The sequence below is a fragment of the Mobula hypostoma genome, chromosome 12 (genome assembly GCF_963921235.1).
Source record: "Mobula hypostoma chromosome 12, sMobHyp1.1, whole genome shotgun sequence".
Taxonomy (NCBI): Eukaryota; Metazoa; Chordata; class Chondrichthyes; order Myliobatiformes; family Myliobatidae; genus Mobula; species Mobula hypostoma.
The window spans coordinates 89824929-89839016 of NC_086108.1; the positions used below are offsets into that span (position 1 = coordinate 89824929).

At 38.6% G+C, this 14088-nt stretch overlaps 1 protein-coding gene across 2 annotated transcripts in view; it reads right to left on the reverse strand.

The window, feature by feature from the left end:
* The window catches only part of snx7 (sorting nexin 7), a 76038-nt gene that overhangs the window by 34092 nt on the left and 27858 nt on the right, over nucleotides 1-14088 (reverse strand). For both annotated transcript variants that reach the window (XM_063064589.1, XM_063064590.1), the window contains exon 2: nucleotides 9464-9646. In XM_063064589.1, coding sequence (XP_062920659.1) covers nucleotides 9464-9646 — 183 coding nt within the window. The remainder of the gene's footprint in view (nucleotides 1-9463; nucleotides 9647-14088) is intronic.

The window sequence follows — 14088 nt, forward strand, 5'->3', positions numbered from 1 at the left end:
GTTGGTCATGGCTAGAATTAACTCTTGCCTCAGCAAGGACCTGGATCCACTGCAATTTGCCTACTGCTACAATACAAACACCTATGTCAGGATGCTGGTCATAGCTAGTGTTTAACACAATCATTCTCACAGTCCTAACTGATAAACTACAGAACCTGGGCTTCTGTGCCACCCTCTGCAATTGGATCCTCAACTTCCTAACCAGAAGACCACAATCTGTGCAGATTGCTGATATCTCCTCGCTGACTCTAGCACACCTCAGGGGGGTGTGCTTAGCCAACTGCTCTCCTCCCTCTATACCCATAACTGTGTGGCTCGGTATAGCTTAAATACCATCACTAAATTTGCCGATGATACAACCATTGCTGGTAGGATCTCAGCTGAAGATGAGAAAGCGTACAGGAACTAATACTAGTGTACCAGCTAGTTGAGCGGTGTCGCAGCAACAACCTTGTATTCAATGACAGCAAGACAAAAGAGCTGACTGTAGACTTCATGGAAGGTAAAACGACAGAACATGAACTAATTCTCAGAGCGATCAGGAGTGCAGTGAGTGAGCAATTTCAGGATCCTGGGTATCAAGATCTCTGAGGATCTAATATGGTTCCAACAAATTGATGCAGCCATACAGAAATCAAGACAGAGGCTATACCTCATTAGGAGTTTGTGGAGATTTGGTTTGTCAACTAAAACATTTGAAAACTTCTATAGATGTAACTTGGAGCATTCTGACAGGCTGCATCACTGTCTGATATGGGGGTGGGGGGATACAGCACAGGACTGAAAGAAGCTACAGGAAGTTGTAAAGTGAATCAGCTCCATCTTGAGTACTAGCCTCAGCAGTATCCAAGACATCTTCAAGGAGTGGTGCCTGAGAAAGGCAGCATCCATTATTAAAGACCTCCATTACGCAGGACATGCCCCTTTCTCATTGTTAACGTCAGGAAGGAAGTACAGAAACCTGAAAGCACACACTCAACGATTGAGGACAGCTTCTTCCCCTCTGCCACATGATTCCTAAATGGATATTGAACCCATGAACACTACCTCACTATTTAAAAAAATATATTATTTCATTTTGTACTATTTTTAATATACATATATACTTAATGAAATTGATTAACTTACTTACTTTTTCATTTCTATATTATCATGTATTGCATTATACTGCTGCTAAGTTAAGAAATTTCATGACACATGCAGGTGATAATAAATCTGATTCTGATCAAATTGAAATTTATTGTCATTTCAACTGCATACATGTATACTGCCAAATGAAACAAGATTTCTCCAGATTAAGGTGCACAACACAGTATGCGTAACTCACACAACCCAAAGTAATATTACAAATAAATTAATAATAGATGTATTTACATCACAAGTTAAGAAGTGAACAGTATAATACTACTGGCGCTTCATATGTGGTGAAAAGTAGTACTCTCACACCTCTTCATTAAGAACTCAGACATTTATCAATCGCGTATCCTTTCAGAATTCAATTATCAACACATTTTGCACATTGTCAACAACCCTAAGCTCTCAAACTGATAAATGCAAAAACTTGTATCCATTTGTTGTTTTTTTTTTAATTACAGCTCTAAATTGCTGATCCTTTTTTTTGGACCAAAGCCCAATCCCAGACCTGAGATACATCACCTCAGAGTCTACCCTGAGAAACGCTATCAGTATTTCTATGCTTCAATATGACCGCTCATTCTTCCAAACTCTAAAAAGCTCTAGACACAACCTGTTTAATCTCTCCACCAGGACAGGAGTGGCAAGCCTATGACACCCACAAAAAATTTTGTTGGCACACAGCAGGCTGTACTGCCTCTCGATCCTTTCGCCCTTAAAATTATGTAATGATTATGTTTACTACCAAATGAAGCAGCAAATGATTCTTTAAAACAACCCAAGAGCAGTGAGATGTTTTCACAGGAAGTACCTCATGCTGGCTTATCAACAGCTAGACAGTTGCAATAACACATAACATTAGATGGTATGTTGTGAAATCCTCAGTGCTGGCATACAGCATCGGTATTTTGATAGAAAACAGTCGGGCCAGTTGGCATTGGCTTCACTCTGCTTATACTTTTTCTTGTTGTTTGTGAGTGAACACTGGATATTCAGTGATAATAACAGTAAATACCGTATGCAGTAGAGCTCCTCTATGAATATTCACGTCAGTCATTGTTTTCAGTGATGAACTTGGTCAAGTCTAATTATAGGAGTAGACTTACCAATGAAATGCGCATTACTCTCATTCAAACACAAGCCAGATACAAAATATTTGTCATCGTTAGTGCAACAACATCACTAAGAGCAAAGTGTTTATTTACCTTACCCTGATCTTTCATAAATATGCACCAAACATTGATATTTCAAATATTATGAGGTACATTAAGATACTATTTATGTAATGATGTTACCTTCAATTGGCTTTTCAAAAGATTAATAACCTTCTTTGGACAGGATTTCTAAAATGCTTCATTTATTTCAATGTCTGTTACACATAAATAAGTAACAGGACTCAACCTTTTCTTTCATAAGTTCATAATTATTGTTACTAATTTATTAATTAATGATAATCTCTGTTCAAAATTACGAAGGCCGTAAGAGAATGTTTCAGAAAGTCATTGCCAATTAGGACACCCACTTTCAAAAAAGGTCGGCACTCCTGTCCCAGGATAATCAACAAACATTTCATTCCATCCCAGGAAACAAACTGGTGAACCTTCACTGAAATCATTTTATTATGTATACTCTTAATTTCAACTGCAGGCCCTTTATTACTGTTTTTCTAGATCTCTGTACAAGAATCTAATTATGAATTGAGTAGCACAATCTAGGTGACTCAGATGAATTTAATATTTCTCAAACAATCCTTCAATTCAAAATGATTAATATAATCCGTAATTTGTTACAATGAAGATTCTCAGAATATTCTTGCACTTGTTACCCAAGTAATCTAGACTAATAAAAAAATCATCCTCAGCACCTCCATTCACTCCGTCATTAAGGCTGAAATTTGAACTTTGAAACTGTATTTGGAAGTTGTTGATAGTCACTGTTTCTTGAACAGCTAGAGTCCATGAACATATTGCTATGCTCTAAATTCCATTACAGGCTGACTCATTACTCCAGCATCTAGATCAACAGCACCAGATTACCTCATCTTTATTCAGCAATAGAAAATTAAACTATTTGCATTTATCTTCATTCTTCCAACTTATTCCCATTTTTGATCAAAATTTCTAGTTGGCATATCTCAATGACAGCTTTTTATTTTGTCTACTTTGCCTACTGTTTTGACAGTTCTATCCTATAAATTAGGGGGGAAAAAAATCAATATTAAAATTCCATTGTTTTACTCAACCAGATTGCACAATTCATTTTTATTCCACAATCAGATTCTGAAAATAAATTTCAATTGCAGATTTTCACTATAAAGGCAATGCTCTGGGTTGCTCAGGACAAATTGGCCAAAAATTTAAATCATAAATACTCTCCCCATTTTGATATGCAACAAAATCATTTACCTAGATTAACTATTTTATTTGGCAATTCTTTCCCAGAGTTTGATTTCAGTATTTGCACAACACCTTACTAGCAATTTTCAAACTATTTTAATATTTACATGTAACAGCTTTTAATTGCTTTCAGAAGTCTCAACTGTAATGCAGTTGGTTCATGTTCTTTATCAAGCGGAAAATATCTACTTTTGAGAATACAGAATTTTCATGATGATTCGGTATCAGTGGCGTAGATTAAGTGGACAGCTAGAGACTTTTGCCTAGGGCAGAAATGGCTCATATAAGAGGCCATAATTTTAAGGTGATTGGAAGAAAGTATAGGGGAATGTCAGATGCAAGTTCTTCACACAGAGGTGAGTGTGCAGAATGCCCTGCCAGCAGTGGTGGTAGTAGCAGATACATTAGGGGCATTTAAGAAACTCTTAGATAGGCACATGAATTATAGAAAAATAGAGGGCTACATAGGAGGGAAGAGTTCGACTGATCATGGCGTAGGCTGATCGCACAACATTGTGGGCCAAAGACCTGTAGTGTTCTATAATGATTTATATTCTATATTTCCAAAACAGTAGGAGTTACTGCGCATCTTTTCAGGTCCTGACATAAGGCATTTTTCAAAGTTTGTCAACCTTCAGTAGAAATAATTAAAACTTAAGTTTTACTCACATAAAGTATTGTGTGCAGTTTTGGTCCCCTAATCTGAGGAAAGACATCTTTGCCATAGAGGGAGTACAAAGAAGGTTCACCAGATTGATTCCTGGGATGGCAGGTCTTTCATATGAAGAAAGACTGGATGAACTGGGCTTGTACTCGTTGGAATTTAGAAGATTGAGGGGGGATCTGATTGAAACGTATAAGATCCTAAAGGGATTGGACAGGCTAGATGCAGGAAGATTGTTCCCGATGTTGGGGAGGTCTAGAACGAGGGGTCACAGTTTGAGGATAGAGGGGAAGCCTTTTAGGACCGAGGTTAGGAAAAACTTCTTCACACAGAGAGTGGTGAATCTGTGGAATTCTCTGCCACAGCAAACTGTTGAGGCCAGTTCATTAGCTATGTTTAAAAGGAAGTTAGATATGGCCCTTGTGGCTACAGGGGTCAGGGGGTATGGAGGGAAGGCTGGGTTCTGAGTTGGATGATCAGCCATGATCATAATAAATGGCGGTGCAGGCTCGAAGGGCCGAATGGCCTACTCCTGCACCTATTTTCTATGTTTCTATGTTTCTATGTTTCTATAAACTTGCAATGATAATTGTACACATTTTCATTTAGCCAAAGTTCAAAGTAAAGTTATTATCAAAGTACATACATACACACACACACACACACACACACACACACACACAGGGTGCCTAAGATTTCTGCACTGTTCTTTAGTAATTTTATGTATTGCAGTATAATTGTGGACTGAGAGTAAGAAGGAGGTAGGGAGAGGGGATCATGGTTGGAAAAAGGGAAAGGCGGGGGGGGGATAGGAAGCATCAGAGAGACATTCTGTAATGAACAATAAACCAAATGTTTGAAATCAAATGACCTTGCCCTGTGTCTCAGGACTAGGTATGTCTGCATCCACACCATCTTGGCAAATCTTCCTTTGCCACCTGTCCCATACCCCTCCTGCACTCCACCCTCACCATTCCCAACATCCTTGGATCTCCCTGATTTACAAATTTGCTCTCCACTCCATGTTGACAAACATAGTACTGTGTAAAAGTCTCAGGCACCTTAGCTATATATATATATATGCGCCCAAGACTTTTGCACAGGATTGTACATGTCACCACACACAACCCTGAGATTCACTTTCTTGAGGGCATACTCAGTAAATCCACAAAACATTACAGAATCACTGAAAAACTGCACCCATCGGGTGGACAAGCAACCAATGGGCAAAAGACAAGTCGTGCAAGTACAAAAGAGAAAAAAATCATGAATAAGCAATAAATATCAAGAACATGAGATGAAGAGTCCTTGAAAGTGAATCTATAGGTTGTGGGAACAGTTCATTGATGGAGCAAGTGCAGTTATTTATTTATTTTAGATACAGCGTGGACAGGCCCTTCTGACCTTCCAAACCGCGCCATGCAGCAACCCCCTATTTAACCCACGCCTAATCATGGGACAAGTTACAATGACCAATTATCCTACCACCCGGTATAGAATGATGTTATCCCTACTGGTTCACAGTCCTGAGGCTCCTGTACCTTCTCTCTGAGCAGCGAAAAGACAGCATGGCCTGGATGGTGGAGGTATATGCTCAACCTGGTAAAAATTTGTTCTTTAGGTTCTAATTTCAAATTCGCCCTCACAAGGCATCTGAAAACCCTGACTGCTTACTAATAACCAAAAATAAAACATCAGGTGCTTTTGGATATGGGAGAGATCAGATACACCAGAGTAAAAGCAATGCACAAACTCCATACAAACAGAACAAAGCAGTACTTAGGACAGGAACTGAATGGAAGAACCTGAGCCAGTGACTCTGTTAGCTGCACTTCTAATTCCTGAGCAGCCATAAGTTACTGCAGATGAAACCAGCAAGTCTTTAACCAAACGCTTAAAGAATTTGATAGTAGCCATATCAGAAGTAACTGTACCCCTTCCTAACATTATTATTTATTCTAAAGACGTTATTGCCTCAAATCAGATACTGATTTCTATCAAAGTTGCTGGTGAACGCAGCAGGCCAAGCAGCATCTATAGGAAGAGGCGCAGTCGACGTTTCAGGCCGAGACCCTTCGTCAGGACTAACGGTCAGGACGAAGGGTCTCGGCCTGAAACGTCGACTGCGCCTCTTCCTATAGATGCTGCTTGGCCTGCTGCGTTCACCAGCAACTTTGATGTATGTTGCTTGAATTTCCAGCATCTGCAGAATTCCTGTTGTTTACTGATTTCTATACTGGCTTTAAAAGTACAAATTCATACATTCACCAAACAAGTTCATTTATAAACTGTATTTAAGACAAACTTTTTATCAGAATGATAATTCAAAAATAGATAATTCAAAATTGCTCATAAATGAGTATATGGAAATAGAGAGTAAAATGAATGTTAATATGAAATACCAGACAAACTTAATATTTAAATTGTGTATGAAATTCAGATCTAAGGAAATGGTAATACACGTGTAAAATTAAGTTTTCCAGGACAGAGAGAATTGTAGAAATGTCATGGCATAGGACATCAAGTCTATTTTAACGTCTTGCAGCCCATTCTTCCTTCACTATTTAAAATGTTTATCCAATTCCCTCTTGAAAGCTTGTTGACTGTTTTTGGAGTTGACTTATAGCAAACTTCAGAGCAACTTTAAGCATAATAAGCATCTCTCCTTACTCCCCATTCTACCCACCCCCGTTCTGTTTTTGAACTATGTTCCATCCTTTGCATTATTTCTGTGCCTCTGATCAACTTTAAATTGATAGGTCATCTGAAATCCTTCTTCTTTACTTCCACCCAACCAACACACCAAGTTCTCAATACAATTTCCTCTCAGATTTTGTTCCAAGATCTCTGCAGTAACTTGTATCCTTGGTTAATTTCAACTGGTGTTCGTGTTCTCCCTCTCCCTCAGCAGTTCCTCCCTAACCTCACACTACATATGAAGTCTATCCATGTTCAAAGCCAACATTCTGATCTCAACACTCCACACGGGCTTGCTATTTTCATTACTGAATAATTTTCTTTTCATTCTTTTACACCACCCATAGTCATCGCCAAAATTTATTTCTTCCAACCAGTCTACTTCTGGATATTAAAAAAAACTATCTGTAATTCTTTCAAATTCCCATTTAGAATAAAGCCAGAAAATGTTAGAAACAGGTTCTGCTGAGGGGTACTCTGCAACATTAAATTGTTCTTCCTGCCAGTGCTGCCCGACCTCCTGAGTAGGTGTCAATTTTTGCTTTTCTTTCAAAAATTCAGCATTGAGTAGCTCCCCATCTACTTAGATCTGGCTCGATCATCATGTCAGCAACCTTTCTCTCAATTCCCAGAGAACATCAAGCATTGATTATGGCATTAAAATCCAGTTACATTTCATGTAACAAAGCATAACATTTTCAGGGATTGTACTTCAGAAACAGTGAATTATTTTGTAAATACCTCAGGTTCTCCTCAGTTCACTGATTCCTGCAAATTTCAAGAGGTGATTGCAACAGCATACCTTGCAAAGCAGGAAACCATCAACAGCAACCCAATACTTACATTTTAGCTGTATGAGTGCATATACCAGAAGATGCTGCCAGATGTCTTCCATTATAAAAAGAAAAGTACCAATAGCCTCAATAGAATTGCAAATTGCATGAAAAGTTCTTATAATACAGGAAAGAATATGTTACTTGTGCAAAACCGTCTTCTTCATTATGATTAATAACACTGATATCAGAAACCAAATAGAGCAGCCTGTTGCTCAATTTTCATCAAGACTCAACTAGACAAAATTTAGAGTTTTATTATTCTGAATCTTTTAGCAGTTAAAAGGGAGCAAGGAATTTAATTTGCAAATTGAATGTGTATAATGGAGTCATTACATAAATTCCTATAAATCAAACACATCTAAGATATTCTATTTGACAAGAAAAAAAAAATTGAAATAGGACTGGAGTCATAAAAGTAATAAACTTCCATCAGATTGTGAACCAAATTTGCTTAAATTATTTCTACCATTCAAGGCGAAGCTAGATGCATTGGTATATTTAGTTGACTATTCCTACCCCATAGCAAAAAGTATATCAAAGTACATGCTACACAAAAATCTCATCTGAAATTTCATTAGATTAAGTTAATTTCAAAAGTTGAAAAAATATTAATTTAGCTTTTAGATTAAATATTACTAATTTTAATATTTACAAATGATATAATTTTTAAATAAAATTGCACATTAGTACAATTTATTTATTGAGATACAGCATGTAGTTGTCCCTTCTAGCCGCACCATTCAACAATCCCCCAATTTAATCCTAACCTAATCATGGGAAAATTTACAATGACCAATTAACCAACATTCTTAAATGTACAATTTTATGATACCATTTCACCTAAATGAAGCACATTTTACACTTCATTTACCTGCACTGCATTTTTCATTCCGCATTGTTATTGGTAACCTAGAGATTTTACACATACAATATCTACAAAAGTTTTGTACCTAATAGGCCAATTATACTGATGAATAGCGTTAAGTTATAACAACTTAATGACTAACCTGGGTTATAGCAAAAGCATGCTAAAAAAAAGTCCTGATTACGATCACTAATAACTAGCTGTTATGAAAATTGCCCAACACATCCCATGACAAAAATTATGAAGAATTAAAATCTGACTAAGAGAATTTATGTTTGGTTGTGGTACATCCCTGAACAAAAACACCATGGAATATTTAAACATGTGCTGAGCTTTAGAACTGTATGTTTTCTCTTTATAAGGTATCACCTTATTCAACATATTGCTCACAAATTACTTACTTCAACGGTTTCAAAGTTTCAAAGGTACATTTAACGTCAGAGAAATGTTAACAATATTCATCCTGAAATGTTTTTTCTTTGCAACCATCCACAAAAACAGAGTGCCCCAGAATTATGAATGACAGTTAAGTGTTAGAACCCCAAAGTCCCCCTCCAGCTCCCCTCCCGCCCGCACGTATGTGGCAGCAAGCAAAGATCCCCCCTGCCCCCACCAGCAAAAAAAAAGCATCAGCACCCACCACCAAGCACTCAAGTGTGAGCAAAGCATCAGCAAAGACACAGACTTGCAGTATCCAAAAGACTACGCATTCACCCAGTATTTGACATACCACAGATTCTCTCTCTCCCTTGCATCTTCATTTTAGAACAAGATGTTAACATGAGTAAATTGTCAGTTTACAAAATTCAATACTGGAACCACAAACACCAAGCAGAAGCAGAAGAAACGAGTAATTAGCTTTATCTTTTACCTTCGTAATAACTCTGTAAGTATAAAAGTTATCAAATGGAGTGGCATGAATCTCTGGATCATCAACTGTGACAAAAAGATCTTTGTTGTCTGGTTCATCTTCCAAAGTGTGCTGATTAATCATGGAGGAAGGTGAAGTGGGCATGGAGATATTGAGAGAACTGGAATCACTGAAAGTAGGATCCTGTTGGAAGACAAATCACAATAGTTACTGCATTTTCAAAAGACTCATTGCCGTGAAATAGCATAAGCAACTTTTACATGGACCAAGCCACACGCAGAATTGTTTTCAATCCAGTCATATCTTATCCAATATTATTCTTCAACATTCATATAATAAGCTATTTTTGGTTATGCATCTTGAATTTAGTTTTACAAACCGAAACTTTTCTTTTTAATTATTATTCAATGCAGTTTCTCCTGTCTTGAGAAGTTATATATGTTGTGGGAGGGATACTTATTCCAATTATACTCAGAAGAACGAATTCATCTTAGTACTTGATTTTCACAGTAGACTGTGATCATGGCCCCCTATCCTCTAACAGATTCTTCATTTAGCCCTCTGCCTTCCCATCCTATAACCTCACAGCTTCTCACATTATTCCCCTCCCTCCCAGAACCCTCACACATTTCTGTATGCCCTCTTCTCACCTGATTTCACCTGTCAATTACCAGCTCTTGCTTTTCCCCCCTACTCTTTTATTCTGCCCAAAATATCATCTGGCCATTTCCTTCACAGATGCTACCTGACCTGCTAAGTTCTGCCAGCATTTTGTGTATATGGATAATGAGGAAACAGATAGGCTGCAGAAGGACTTAGACAAATTAGGAGAATGGGCAAGGGAGTGGCAAATGAAGTATAGGTTTCCCCTGCCATCCGAAGGTAGAGCGTTCCTATAAAACAGTTCATAAGCCGGAATGTCGTAAAGTGAAGAAGCAATTACCATTTATTTATATGGGAAAAATTTGTGAGCGTTCGCAGACCCAACAAATAACCTACCAAATCATGCCAAATAACACATAAAGCCTAAAATAACAGTCACATATAGTAAAAGCAGGAATGATATGATAAATACACAGCCTTTATAAAGTAGAAATACTTTTGTACAATCATTGCCGCACTGTCCACCATAGCGAAAATCTCACGCAAGTGCTCTCAGCAGAAACACTCTCTCCAGTAACCTTTAAACTATGAAGCTGTCAAATCATACCAAATAACACATAAAAATACACAGCCTATAGAAAGTAGAAATAATGTATGTACAGCGTAGTATCACTTACCGGAATCCAGAAGACAGCACTGAGCACACTGATAATGGTGTGTTAGGCTGAGTTGGAGGTTGGGGTGGTGCAGTGGTCCCCAGCCTCCAGGCTGAGGACTGATACTGATCTGCGAAGCATGCAGTGGTGCAGTGGTAGCCGGGACACACCCAGCACACCTTTAAGAAAAAAGCCGAAATAAACAAGCTAATTAATTAGGTGCCAGCCGGCATGTAAATGTCGGCCCAGACCAGAGGCGACGCAACCGGCAATCACCTCTGATCTGGGCCGACATTTACATGCCGGGCGGCACCTATCTAATTAGCATGTTTATTTCGGCTTTTTTCTTTCATTTTCAGTTTTAAAATCTTTTTATTGATATATAATCTTCTACAGCTATAAAATACAGAAGTTCAGCAAATAGTATAGTATAGTCAGACTTTATTGATCCTGGGGGAAATTGGTTTTCATTACACTTGCACCATAAATAATAAATAGTAATAGAACTATAAGTAGTTAAATAGTAATGTGTAAATTATGCCAGTAATTTATGAAATAAATCCAGGACCAGCCTATTGGCTCAGGGTGTCTGACCCTCCAAGGGAGGAGTTGTAAAGTTTGATGGCCACAGGCAGGAATGACTTCCTATGACGCTCTGTGCTGCATCTCAGTGGAATGAGTCTCTGGCTGAATGTACTCCTGTGCCCACCCAGTACATTATGTAGTGGATGGGAGACATTGACCAAGATGGCATGCAACTTAGACAGCATCCTCTTTTCAGACACCACCGTGAGAGAGTCCAGTTCCATCCCCACAACATCACTGGCCTTACGAATGAGTTTGTTGATTCTGTTGGTGCCTGCTGCCCCAGCACACAACAGCAAACATGATAGCACTGGCCACCACAGACACCACAGAAATTAGTATATAATTAATAAAGCTGAAGAAAAAAAATTATATATGCTAACGAAAAAAATATATATAAAAGAAGAAAAAGAAAACAACAATCGCCAAATCACATTTATATAACATAAAATTGGAAGGAAACCATATAAATTAATTCAAATTTAATGATAATATTTGGCAAAAGAGCCCCACCTTCTCTCAAAATCTAATCGGGGATCAGAAGTTCTACTTCTAATTTTTCCCAAACTAAGACATAACATTACTTGGGAAAACCATTGAATTAGTGTAGGAGCAAAGGTATCTTTCCATTTCAATAAAATAGCCCTTCTTGCCAACAATGTAACGAATGCAATTACATGTTAGTTTGAAAATGAAATACCCTGAATATGATGCGGAACTATTCCAAATAGAACAGTCAATATATTAGGTTGTAAATTAATTTTCAAAGCTTTAGAAATTGTAGAAAATAAAGATTTGCAAAAAGATTTCAATGAGGGACATGACCAGAACATATGTGACAAAGTAGCTACTTCATTTTTGCACCTATCACAATAATTATCTATATGAGGAAATATTTTGGATAGCCTCTCCTTTGTTAAATAATAACGGTGAACAATTTTAAATTGAATTAAACAATGTTGGCACATATCGAAGACGAATTAACCATTTTCAGAACTCGCAACCAATCTTCATTAACAAAAGTCATATTAAGTTCTCTCTCCCAATCTTGTTTAATCTTTAGCTTTTTTCTTAAAGATGTGTTGGGTGCGTCCCAGCTACTGCTGCATTCTCCGCGGCAATGTATTGGTCCGCGGCCCGGGGGTTGGGGTGGTGGGACACTGGGGTGTCATCTCATCATCGTCTGTTTCCATCAGGGCAGGCAGGTCACCTTCTTCTATGTCTGCCTGCCTCGATGTCGAAGGTCGAGGTTCGTCGTCTGCTGTGGCTGATGTGGAAGGCTTGAAAAACGACAGTATGCTTGACTACTTAGCCTCGTGCATTTTTCTATCATACAGTTCTTTGTAAGCACTCAAACCATCTTGCAAATAGGCCCTAAACCTATGTACCCTTTCAAAATTAAAGTCGTACTTTTCTGCAATCATTGCAGCGAAAATCGCATGCAGTTGCTTCACGTTCAGTTCCTGGACGACTTCACTTTCAGTCCATTTGCTACTGCATTCGGTTTCAATTGTTATCCTTTCCTCTTCCAATTGCATCAGCTCTTCATCTATCAGTTCTTGGTCATGGGATGCCAAAACCTCTTCAACATCATCTTTGTCAACTTCCACAAGCCAAATTCACTTTGTCCTTACTTCGTTCACCACAATCGAAACGCTTAATTATGTCTAGTTTTACGCTAAGTTTAACACCCTTACGAGCTCTTTTAGACTTTTCCGATATCTCAGAACTCATCTTGCTAACGGCTGCTCACAGGCACATGTTTAAGCAATGCCGGCTAGAATGCAGTTCCGGAGGAGGAGCTTGGCTGCTCGGGGCGTGCACTGCCTTTTATCGCGTGCTGCTTTTTTCGTACGCTGCCTTTTTTCCTAACAGTGAAAAAACCTGTTAGTGAAAACAGGTAACTAATGGAGGTCTTTCGTAACAGCGAGGTTTCATAAAGCGAACGTTCGAAAAGCGGGGGAACCCTGTACAATGTTGGAAAATGCATAGTCATGCACTTTGGTAGTAGAAATGAATGTGTAGACTATTTTCTAAATGGGGAGAAAATCCAAAAATCTGAAATGCAAAGGGACTTGGGAGTCCTTGTGCAGAACACCCTAAAGGTTAACTTGCAGGTAGAGTCAGTGGTGAGGAAGGCAAATGCAATATTAGCATTTATTTCAAGAGGTCTTGAATACAGAGCAGAGGTGTGATGCTGAGGCTTTAGAGGGCACTGGTGAGGTCTCACCTTGAGTATTGTGAACAGTTTTGGTCTCTTCATCAAAGAAAAGATGTGCTGGCATTGGAGAGGGTTCAGAGGACGTTCACAAGGATGATTCCAGGAATAAAAGGGTTATCATACGAGGAACGTTTAAAGGCGCTGGGTCTGTCCTCGCTGAAATTTAGAAGGATGAGGGGGGATCTCATTGAAACCTTTTGAATGTTGAAAGGCCTGGGCAGAGCAGATGTGGAAAGGATGTTTGCCATGGTGGGGAGTCTACGACAAGGCACAGCCTCAGGATAAAGGGGCATCCATTTAAAACATAGAAGCAGAGAAATTCCTTGAGCCAGAGTGTAGTGAATTTGTGGAATTTATTACCACAGGCAGCTGTGGAGGCCAGGTCATTGGGTGCATTTAAGGCAAAGCTTGATCGGTCCTTGATTGGACATGGCATCAAAGGTTATAGTGTGAAGACTGGAGAGTGGGGCTGAGGGGGGAAGAAAATGATCAGCCATGACTGAATGGCGGAGTAGACTTGATGAGCCAAAAAGCCTAATCCTGCTCCCATATCTTATGGA